Genomic DNA, 12,096 nt, shown 5'->3' with positions numbered 1-12,096 from the left:
TTTATACATGAAGACTAATGTCTGCAACAAGGGAGGCCCTGCAAATCCCACAAGATAATCCTGCAAATCCCATTCTTGTAGATATGGATCAGACGGCACCTGGAAAATAATGTTCAAGGAGAAGAACAAATTGAATTGTGCCAAAAAAATAATGAAGTCACTGGAAACCATGTCATCTGTTGGAGATTGAATCATACCCCCAACAAAAGTCAAATTCAGGTCTTGATTCTTGGTCCTGTGTGTGCAAACCTATTCATAGACAGAAACTTTAAAGGTGTTATTACTTAAGACATGGCCCAACTGATTCAGGCTGAACTTTAATTCGGACTACTGGAGTCCTTTATAAGTAGTAGAAAAGTCAGACAGAAAGAGGTGTCATGTGGAGAAGCAAGAAACTATAAGTTAATGGAACCCAGAAGAGAAAGGAAAAGATGTCCCAGGTGCATTGCCCTGTGATGAAAAAGCAAAGAAACCCCAAAAATTGCTGGCCAGCCAAAAGATATCGATCCCAGGACGAAGTAAGCTTTCTAGCCCCTGAAATTGTGAGCCAATAAACTCCTGTGGTTTAGCCAATCCATTGTATGTATTTATTTTAACAGCTAGGAAATTAAAACCTCATCCATGAAATAGATATAGGAACTGGAAATGCTTAGCTTGGAGAATAGAAAAAATATCAACAGCCTGGGATTCAACTCCCCGATTTACCACTTAATATGGGTATAGTCTGAGGCAAGAAATTTGCCTCAGAACTTGCCATGCTTCTGTTTCCTCATCTGTAAAATGGGAATTATAGTACCAAAGTTGTAAAGTGGTTTTAAAATTTAAATGAGATAATACATGCAATGTGCTTAGCACAAAGTAAGGCACATATTAAATATTCAAAAAATGGGAGTTGTAATTATTCTATTTGGATACCAGATAACTTTTCTAACTGATATTCTACAGTTAGAAATCCAAGGTACTTTGGAGGAGCAAGACAATCTATTCCAAAATTAATTGCAAGGAAAGTATATGGGTAAGGGATGAAGTGGATCCTAGATCAGCGTTGGAACTCCAAACTTCCTAAAAGCCTGAACTTTCTCTACTGTGACCACCTGTATAACAGGAATATATTTGGCCCTTCAAATCACACACTCCACCTTTCCAAGCCTTTTGCTGGGAGTAGAAGTGGCAGCAGGTCAATTCTGTTTAGCTCCTTCCTATCTTGACTCTTATTCTATCCCTCTTTTCTATCACCATTTCAGAAAGGCCAAGGCTAATGAATGTCTGCCTAAAAGAAGCATCTCTTGAGTGCAAAGGATCATTCACAGTAAGTGCTTGGATTGGCCTGAGCCATTAGCAGAGCTTGCCTGTGTAACCAAGGTATGGGCACAGGGCCAGAGTAAGTAATCTTCTCAGAATAACCAGATAACTGACTGTACACGATCTCTTACCGTGGCTTCACAGCCTTCCCCTCCAAAGCCACTGCTGCAGGAGATAAACTTATGTCCATCCTCACTGACCGCACAGTAGGTCTGAATATGCTGCCTTGTGGGAAACATATGAGCTACCTGTAGGCCCCGACTGTCCCATAATCTGAAAGATATTACAGAAGGAAATGAGTTTGTAGTAAATGTGTTTGAAATCCCGTGCTTTCTATTTTGAGATCAGTTCATAGACATTTAGTCCAAGTATCTTAATTGTAAAAGTTGGTTTGTTAATTTGGTCCTTTGGAATGCTGATTTCAACAGACAAGAGGACATTTCTTTGCCTGTGATTTAGAAAGAAAAAAAAATACTTAAGATACAGAGGAACATTCACCATTCCAGAATGTGATACAAAAAATTATAGATCTTGGCCAACCTAGGCCATGGGGCCCACAGGAGAGCGTTTTGTTTTATCACTCAGTTTCAATTTTACCTTGTTGTCTCTTTCCTATCTCTCTCTAAGTAGAGTCTGTTTTAAGATCCAAAGTTCCTACTCATGCTCTTTAATATGAGGACTATTTACTTCATTTGAATGCTCTCCTGCTGATTTCTGACCCTGCTTCCCCAGGGAGGGCTTCAGCTAGGGGTTGGGTGATTGAAAGCATCAGGAGCCAAGCAGTGGTGGCAAGTAGTCATGGTGGGATGAGCAGGTGACTGATCCCGAGGTTAATTTCAACATGTTCACACAGTGGAGGCTGGCAGAATTGGGTGCTTCAGACTATCAAGAACACTGGCTTTTTTCTTGACCCAGACATCTATGAGGCCAGAGCAGAAAGGTCCCTGCACCAGAGAGGGGAGGGGGAAGAGGCACTGGGAAGGGCACTGCAATATGGAGAAGCAGAGTGAGAATGGAGGCAGATAAGCAGAAGAGCCACAAATCTCCACCAGAAACACTTTTCCTGCTGCTTGGTAAGCCCACCTGATGGTTTTATCTTCAGAGGTCTGTAGTACATATGGTTCGCTGGGGACCCAGCACATGTGAGTGACCTGGAAGAAACAAACTTTTCAAAATTTCTCCTTTCCAAGTCATTCCTCTGCTGTAATTCCTGTAAACAGTGCTGAATAGCAGGTCTACACCTCTTTTCAAGGATGCTGAACTAGTAAATTTGACTTAAAGAGATTTTATGCTCTGCAGATACCTAACAGTTAAGTTCTCCCTGTTATCTCTTAGGCTATCAGCAGCCATAGTAACAGCTGAGCCAGTTGTGAGTGCCCAAATGCAGGTAGACACCCTTAGAAGGTCTGAAGTCCAGCCATGTGGTAGAGAACTCATGACCCAGTGGAGCTCAGGAGAGAAGACCCTGCTCTAAGATGGGAACCACTGAAATTAGTCTAAGCCCCCAGGGTTCAGAAAGAGCTTTCTTGGTTCTCTTTATTCCTGCTGCCCCCTGCTGGGCAGGGCATAAAACCATTTTCAAAAACAATCCAAGATAAGGTATTCTCTTTCCTTTCCAGCAACATCATGAATATGGACGGTGTGAGGCAAGCACACCAGGCACTGACAGTTGTCTTCAAAATTAGAAAAGAATTTGACAGCCCTGAAAGGGACACCTACTGCGTGTCAGGCACTATGACAGGTGTTTCATATACATTATCTCACATCATCCACTCAGTACCTTTATCAGATAGACTTCTCCTCATTTTATAAGTGGAGATACTCACGCTGTAAGAGTTTAATGTAACTTTCTTGTGGTAAAGAGCTAATAAGTGATAACCCATAATTTGAACCCAGGTTTGACTGAACCCAAAGGTGGTACAGTTTATGTATCAGTCAGCTACCAAAAAAAACAGACTAAATATGTGTAAAAGCAAAAGGCAACTCTTATTTCTCTGTGTGATGTTACACAATCAGAACACACAATAAGCACAAGCTGTGAGCTCCTGAAGGCCAGAGACTGTGTCTTGGTCACTAACCCTGCTTCCTAACACAATGCCTAGCCCACAGAAGAAATGCAAAGACTATATTTTGAAGGAATATGAAAAGGCCCTTTTAAAATATAATATAAACTAATGGAATTGTTTTCTGGAGCAGAAGACCTTAAGAGATCATCTGATCCAATAACCCTGAAAGGTCAGGGCCCCACAGAGAGTTAAGAGTGAGTAGGAATTAGAACCCCAGCCTCAAATGACTAGCTGTCTCCTGATCTCTCTCCCAGGAACTTTCTCCCGACCCGACACTCCCTACTGCTGTTCTGCTCTGTATCAAGTTTGAGTTCATACCAGGTTCCTGGAGAGAGAAGCTCTCTCCACACACTGTCCGGTCCCCACATCCCACAGGAGCAGGCTGTTGTCCCGAGAGCCAGTGCACAGCTGTGATGAGTCTTTGGAAACAATGGCAAGATGACCCATGAGATGGGGCTGCAACAGGGCTTTTCAGAAAGTACAAAGGTTAGGTAAGAGATGGGCTCTTCTTTACCTGGGCTTACAGCCAAGCCAGTGACTACCATGGCATGGCCAGAGAACTGCTGCCGCGGCTGTGAGGAACCACACAAGTCCCACATCATGACCATCCTGTCACGAGAGGCGCTGAAGAACTGGTTCGATTTGTACATGCAGGCTACCTGCTCAGAGAAAAGCCCAAAATAAACCCTGGTGTGCTAGCTTAACTGCACTTTAAAACAGGAGAAAGATAGCTGCCAGACTCCCTCCCACACGTGCTTTTTCTTCTTTTTTTAATCCATGTTGATATATTTTTTTAGCATTTTTATTGTGAAACATCACATATATACTAAAAAAGCAATAATTTCAAAGTACATGGTAACAAGTAGTCATAGAACAGATTTCAGAGTCTGGTATAGGTTACAGTTTCACAATTTTAGGTTTTTCCTTCTAGCTGCTCCATGACACTGGAGAATGAAAGAAATATCAATATAATGAGTCAGCAGTCATACTCATTTTTTAAAGCCTATCTTTTCTGTTACAACTCCTCCTCTGTTCTTTCTCCCAATCTTTAGGGCTATTTGGGCTGTGCCCATTTCACTGTTTCATGTTGTAAAGGGCTATCAATAGTATGGGATAGGTATGGGATAGGGGGATAGAACTAGTTGGTGTTCTTGGAAAGGCTGGTCCTTCTGGATTTCAGGATTTATTTGGCTTAGGAATCCTATCTGGAGGTCGTATGTTTCTGGAAATTAATCTTAATGCATGAAACTTTTGTAGAATCTAAGATAGAGCCCTAGGTGTTCTTTAGGGTTGACAGGAATGGGTTGGTTTTTTTTTTTTCACTTCATACTTTTATTTTAACTTTATTTTTCCATTTTTATTGTTTTTGACAAATTCCACTTGACAAATGGAATGCTTTTATTCCTTCTTTTTTTTCATCACATAGTTGTGTATTTTTCATCATGATCATTTTAGAACATTTGCATCACTCCAGAAAAAGAAATAAAAAGAAAAGAACTCGTACATTCCATACCCCTGCCCCTTCTTCTCATTGACCCGCAGTATTTCAATCTACCCAATTTTTACTCCTTATCTCCCCCTATTACTAATTTATATTTTATCCTTTTTTCCCTCACCCTTCTGTCCACAGCCTGGATAAAAGAAGCATCACACACAAGGTTCTCACAACCACACAGTCATATGGTAAAAGCTATATAGTTATACAGTCTTCTTCACGAATCAAAGCCACTGGAACACAGCCCACAGTTTCAGGTATTTCCCCCTAGCCACTCCAATAACTAAAAGGGATATCTACATAATACATAAGAATAACCTTCAGGGTAACTCTTGACTGTTTTTCATTAGTATTTTTTAAAAGAGACCATAGCATATTTGTTCTTTTGCATCTGGCTTATTTTGCATTACGTAATGTCCCCTCAACACATGCTTTTTCAAAGAGTAATATCTAAGTTTGAAATCTGCGATTGGAAAGTACAAAAGCTAGCAGGCCAGTTTCAAATTCCCCCTCTCAACATTTTGCCATCCCTTCCTCTTTAAGGAGGAGAATCTCTCACTCTTCCAGGTGGGTTAAAATCTCACCTCTTCCTAAAAGCCTCTTTTAAATCACCCTACCTCCTTACAAATATCTCCCCTCTTTAGTCTCCTACAGAACTTTCTGTTTGTGTGACACCCCCATTTTGAACTTTATCATCACCACAACCAAAATCAGCACAGTGGAAAAAGCTTTCTCATGTACTTAATTAACACTCATTAATCATATAACCGTGTTATATCATCTCTTATGTTGAAGTGTTATTCATTTTATTTTGCTTTTAAAGAGATATTATTCCTTTTATTTTTAATCACAAAAAGATTTAATTATGTCTACTTTACCAAGGACTTCTAACAGGAATGAATGCCGGATCTTTTTTTTTTTTTTTTTTACAGCTCAAAAACTTTAATGCATAGAGAAAGTACACGCTCAAAGGATAATGAGTGTAGGCATTCTCCAAAGGAGGATGCTGGATCTTTTGCTCTACTAAGATGATCAGGTTTTTGTCCCTTTGACCAATTAATATGGAGAATAATGTCTACCAATTTCCTAATATTGAACCATTTCCTCATTCCTAGAATAAAGCTTAGTTAGTAATGCTATGCTATTCTTTTAGCAAAAAGTTAGATTCTATTTGCTAATACTTCATTTGGGACTTTTGTATCAATACTGTAGTAGACTGAAAATAGTGTGCCCTTTATGCATTTTCCCTTCTCAACTTAGTAACAAAATCTCTGTATGGTAATGTGCTCAGCTATAAAATTGGATTTTCTAGCCCGTTGAAGACAGAGGTGGCCAACAAGATAAAAGCAGAAGTGGGACTTCCAGGAAACTCTTTATGAGGAGCTGGTGGGCACAACCTTTTGCTGTTAAACCTTCTTTCTTCCTGCTGTCTTGATGACAAATACGATGACTGGAGCTATAGCAGCCACCTTTTCAAGGAGGTGAACTTGAAGAAGGAAACTGAACACTAATGATGGCAGACGAGAGACAGAAAGGGCTTGGCTCTCTAATGGCCATGAAGCCACCATACCAGCTTTCAACTAACTGTTCAAGCCCCTGTTATTTGGGCTTTCTATTACATGATTACATATCTAATTCCTAACACTTAATATAGGTAGTTTTCATTATATGTTCTGTCAAATTCTCCTAACAATGCTATAATGGTTTTCTAAAAAGAATTGAATTCTCTCCTTTCTCTAAATGCTGGTGCAGTTTAAATTGTATCAGAACTATCACTTTTTGTGAATCTGAAAGATTTTCTTTGAAACCACAGGGCTTAATTCTCATGTCAGGTGATTCTGTTATATTCCTGACCAACTTAAAGTGAATCTCTTTATTTCACTTAGTGCTTCTTGCCTTGAATATAACTTTGTTCCAAATTAATATCACAACTTCTGTTTTCTGTTTGCATTTGCCTGATATATCTTTGCTTGCCTTTTTACTTTCAATCTTTTGCTTTGCATTAGATATGCTTTTAAACAATGTTGAGTTGGATTTTGTTTTCTACCAAGACTAAAAGTACCTTTAATAAGGTAGTTTATACAACTTACATCTATTACTATTATAGATATGTGTGGTCTGGTTTCTTTCATCTTATTTTCCCTTTTTTAGTACTTTATGAAACATTTTGTCTTTTTTTATGTAAGATGTGTATATTAGTTTTTATGTACTTTTTAACTTTGAAAATTAGCCTTATCAGTTAAAAATAAGTTACATCTTGTGGCCTCACTCTCACTAAGCCAAACTCTACAAGTGAAATCACTGCCCTCCCCACTAGGTGGGACATGACATCCAAGGGCAAAAGTCTCCCTGGCAACGTGGGAGATGATTCCCAGGGATAAATCCAGCCCTGGCACCATGGGATCAACAATTCCATTCTGACCAAAAGGGGGGAAAGAAGTGTAACTAAGTGTATCAGTGGCAGAGAGAGTTCAAATAGAGTCGAGATGCTACTCTGGAGGTTGTTCCTATGCAAGCTTCATTGCTACCTACCATAACCTGCCAAACTCCAACCAGGACCGTTCAAGCCAATGGGCAAAATACAAGATTCCACAAGGGTTCCACGTACTATTGTAACTTTCCAGAAACCTACAACTTCGGGGATGAGTTTCTGGACCAGATATGTCCTTAAACCTAGAGGACCAGCCTCTCCAGAACATCAGCTAGTTCCATTTCCCTACCCCATATTAGTGACAGATGCTTCTAGCATGAAAAAATTAGAATGGTCATGGCCCAGACAGCCCTAAAGAGAGGGATAGAAAGATCAAAGGTGATGGTGGAGTTGTACAGAGAAGATAGGGCTTAACAAATGAATATGACTGCTGAATCATTAAATTGATATCTCTTTTGGTCTCCAGTATCTTAGAGCAGCTAGAAGTGAGAACCTCGAATTGTGGAACTGTAACCCATGTCAGACTCTGAAATATGTTCTACAACTAATTGTGGTGCTGTGTTTTGAAATTTGTTGCTTTTTTGTATATATGTTATTTTTCACAGAAAATAAAGAAAAAAAGTCGATTGTGATGATAAAAAAAAACTTAAGCCTTCTAGCCTCCTATATTCTGGAGCAGCTAGAAGGAAAAAATCTGAGAGGATGGTATGGTAGCCCATGACAAACTCTGGGATGTGTCCTGGAACTACTCATTGAAGAGAGCTTTGAAAATTTGCTTTTTTATTTCTTTGCTTTGTATATATGATATACTATACAATGAAAAAAAAGGTTTAAAAAAATGAGTTGCATCTTATTTTGGAACAGCTTTATAACTCTGACAAGAACAATTTGGCAAACTCCACCTAAATCGAAGTTGACATTTATATGGCTAACATTTAGTGAGCACTTAACTATAAGCAAGGCACTATGCTGAGTTTTTTACCACCAATCATTGATTTAATTCTCACAATAGAGTGAGACAGGAATTACACTCCCACTTCATAGATGAGAAACCAAGGCATAGAGAGGTCCATTGTGCTGGTTTAAAATGATGTATGTACCCTAGAAAAGCCATTTTTAATCGTAATCCCATTTTGTACAGGCAGCCATTTCTTCTAATCCCTATTCAGCATTGTATGTTTGTAACTGTAATTACATCATCTCCCTGGAGATGTGATTTAATCAAGAGTGGTTTTAAAGCTGGATTAGGTGGAGGCATGTCTCCACCCATTTGGGTGGGTCTTGATTAGTTTCTGGAGTCCTATAAAAGGGAACATTTTGGAGAATGAGAGAGATTCAGAGACAGCAAAGACTGTTGAGATGAAGAAGGAAAACGCCTCCCGGGGAGCTTCATGAAACAGGAAGCCAGGAGAGAAAGCTAGCAGATGACACCATGTTCACCATGTGCTTTCCAGCTGAGAGAGAAACCCTAACTATGTTCACCATGTGCCTTCTCACTTGAGAGGGACTGAACTTCATCAGCCTTCTTGAACCAAGGTATCTTTCTCTGGATGCCTTTGCCTGGACATTTCTATAGACTTGTTTTAATTGGGACATTTTCTTGGCCTTAGAACTGTAAACTAGCAACACATTAAATTCCCCTTTTTAAAAGCCATTCCATTTCTGGTATATTGCATTCCAGCAGCTAGCAAACTAGAATATCCAGGAACTTGCTAAGGACATACAGGTAGTCAAGTCAGTGCTAGGTCTATAGTTAGAACTTCAACCAGCGTTTTTTTCTCAAGCTGTATAAGCTGCTATGCCTACTTGCCTGCCTCCCTCCTTCTTTCATTCATTTAATAAATACTTCTTGTACACTTACTACCTGCTAAGCATAGGGGAAGTTGAAGACACTCAGTCCCTGTCTTTACGTGGCTTACAGTTCATTGGAATCCCTAAACCTTCTTTCCAGAGAACACCCATCCTCATCCACATTTCTGTAGACACTCGCACACACTCATTCCTTTGTCTCCAACAAAGTGGCTGGGACACTTGTTATGCTGTAGTGAAATGCTCTTCTCTCCTCTAAGCTCCATGAAAGACAGGGACCAGATTTGTAATTCCCAGTCCCCGGCGCAGTCTGCAATCTGGCAGATGCCCAGTAAATCTTTACTAAATGAATAAAAGCGTTTCTGCTCTTATTGTTTCAAGTCATTTCCAAATGATTCATTCAAGTGTTCCTTCCTGAATCCTTTTTCTTAACTGTACCCACCTTTCTTTTATCCCTTCCAGAGGAAAAGACACCTCATTTATAGGGGGAGGACTGGAGCTGCACTCCCTATTTTAGAACAGCCATTGTTTTCTGGATCATACCAGTTCTAGTCTCACTGGCTTTGTTAGCTTCAGAAGAGAGGGTATTTTGGAGAGCTCCTGGGGATCTGCTAGGGGCATGAAAGCAAGAGTCCCAAGGCACAGGACCTACACACCAGTAAGAGGTTCTCTTAGCCCTCCCCCTAAAGCTCCAGCCTCTGCTCCCCATCTTTAGTTCACCTGTCACCAAGGTCCCCATCTTTAATTCACCTGTCACCAGCAGCTTGAGACCCACTGTAAGGAGATAATCCCAGATTTCCTTGAGCTTCAGAAAGAATAATCACAAAAGGAAACAACATGGTCTGGAATCAGGAGACTCGGTTCAAAGACTGACCTTCCCATCATCTCACTGTGTCACCTGGGGAAGTGATTTAATCTTTCTGGGTCCAATTTCCTCATCTATGAAAATACGGTAGGTGGTCAGGAGCAAGGGAACCAGGGGATTTCTAAATCTCTTCCCGTTTTAAAGCACCTATGGGGGAAAAAACAATGAATGATACCTTCTCAATCTTTTTGTCATTCAACCCTTACAAGAATCCCAGGATTCATATGTCAAATGGCATACATTATAGGGAAGGAAATGTGAGCAGAGGCTGATGACTTTCCTGAGGTGACCCAAGCTTTTGGGTCTTTTTGACTGACTGAACGGCCTGGAGAGACCATAGCAGCCTTGTCCTACTACCCCTCAAGCACTGGCCTCCTTTCCCAGAGCCCCATCTTCTTACTCTCTAGCCCCTACCTCCATGTTGGGGCTCAGAGAGAAGAAAGAAGCCAGGACAAAGGGCCTAACTCAAAGGTCATATGCATGACCATTCCCGGGAGGGGCCCAGGCCTTTCCCAAATTCCAGATGATGGACATATCTCCTCCCAGCCATCCCCTCCCTGCCCTCCCCCGGAGCGAAGATTCCTGCCTCTCAATTCCCCATCAGGGCACCTGGGCAGTGTAAGGCCTTGCTAAAGGATCAGTTTTTATACTTTGTTCCCTTTCCTTACTTTAATATAGTTTTTACTTTAAAACATATAAACACTGTAACACACAATCTAAATCAACCTGTCTGGATAGCTCATTTAAAAAACCCAAACACATGAAGCCCAGAATAGGAACAAGCCCTTATAATTCTGTATAGCTTAATGTTATACCTGGATACATCCTAGACTATGGTGGGCTGATAATTAAAAGGCATTGGTAACCTACAAAGTCCAGATGGGTCCCTGGATCAGATAAGTCCTGAAATGCAGAGGGGCCAGTCTCTCCAGAACATCAACTAGTTCTACCCCCATCCCATATTATTGACAGGCCCTTCCAATATGAAAAAATTAGAATGGGCATGCCCCAATACCTCTAAAGAGTAGCAGAAAGATCAAAGGTGATGGTGGAGTTATACAGAGAAGGCAGAGTTTAACAAATGAGTATGATTGCTGAAACATTATATTGATATTTTGTTTAGTGTCCAATATCCTAGAGTCTTAGAGCTACTAAAAGTAAAAACCTAAAATTGTGGAATTGTAACCCATACCAAACTCTGAAATCTGTTCTACAACTAATTGTTACAATGTGCTTTGAAATTTGTTTTTTTGTATATATGTTATTTTTCAGAAAAAAGAAGTCAATTATGATGATAAATGCCCAGCTATATAATACTGTGGAAAATACATATTTAATTCCTTTTACTACGTTAAAAAAAAAAGCGCACAAAGGTTGTACAATGAAAGCCCCTATATCTTTCACCTAGATTCACCAATTGTTGTCATTTTGTCACCTTTGCTTTATCTCTTTCTATAAATACACATTCTAACCCACCAAAAAGAAAAAGAATATGAACATTAAAACATATCCAGGGCATTTACTTTCCAATAAAAGAAACCTTGAAATTAAAAAAAAAGTATTGGTAGACTTTCAATCATTGGGGACTCCCAAGAAAATAGGCCAAGTCCTGGATTTTGAGACTTATGAAACTTGTTTCTGTAGGGGAGAAGTTAAGACAAGTCAGAACAAGGCCTAAGAGTTGCTTTTGGGAAGCCTCTTTGTTGCTCAGATGTAGCCTCTCTCTTCCTAAGCCCAACTCTGCAAGAAAATCATTGCTTTCCCCGCTACATGGGACATGACATTCAGGGGTGGAGGTCTCCCTGACGGCATAGGGCATGGCTCCTGAGGATGGCTCTGGCCCTGGCACAGGAGAATCGATGGCGCCTTCCTGACCAAAAGGGGAAAAAGAAGTACGGTTGAAATGAGCCATCAGTGGCCAAAAGAGATCAAATTGAGTCAAGAAGCTATTCTGGAGGCTACTTTTATGCAAGCTTTGGTTAGATAGGGCTAGTTGCCATGGTTTGCTAAACCCCAATCAACATCATTCCTGTTGACTCTTAAGAATACCTAGTGCTCGAACTGAAACTCTATGAAGTTTCAGGCACTAGGTTTCCATTCCTGGAGGGTTCCTAGGTCAGATAAATTC

At 40.3% G+C, this 12,096-nt stretch overlaps 1 protein-coding gene across 7 annotated transcripts in view; it reads right to left on the bottom strand.

The window, feature by feature from the left end:
* Positions 1 to 12,096, bottom strand: part of WDR31 (WD repeat domain 31) — a 40,053-nt gene that overhangs the window by 15,708 nt on the left and 12,249 nt on the right. For 6 of the 7 annotated variants that reach the window (XR_013168312.1, XR_013168315.1, XM_077142744.1 and 3 more), the window contains exons 5-8: positions 3,883 to 4,027; positions 3,687 to 3,787; positions 2,386 to 2,453; positions 1,434 to 1,575 (exon numbers count right to left, since the gene is read on the bottom strand). Coding sequence is in view for 5 of the 7 variants with exons in the window: in XM_077142744.1 (XP_076998859.1) it covers positions 1,434 to 1,575; positions 2,386 to 2,453; positions 3,687 to 3,787; positions 3,883 to 4,027 (456 nt within the window). In the remaining 2 variants the exon portion in view is untranslated. Of the gene's footprint in view, positions 1 to 1,433; positions 1,576 to 2,385; positions 2,454 to 3,686; positions 3,788 to 3,882; positions 4,028 to 9,977; positions 10,116 to 12,096 lie in introns of all 7 variants that reach the window. The other variant, XM_077142758.1, reaches the window with a different exon arrangement.

This window comes from Tamandua tetradactyla, chromosome 2 (assembly GCF_023851605.1).
Source record: "Tamandua tetradactyla isolate mTamTet1 chromosome 2, mTamTet1.pri, whole genome shotgun sequence".
Classification (NCBI taxonomy): domain Eukaryota; kingdom Metazoa; phylum Chordata; class Mammalia; order Pilosa; family Myrmecophagidae; genus Tamandua; species Tamandua tetradactyla.
This window is presented reverse-complemented; position numbering and strand designations above follow the sequence as displayed.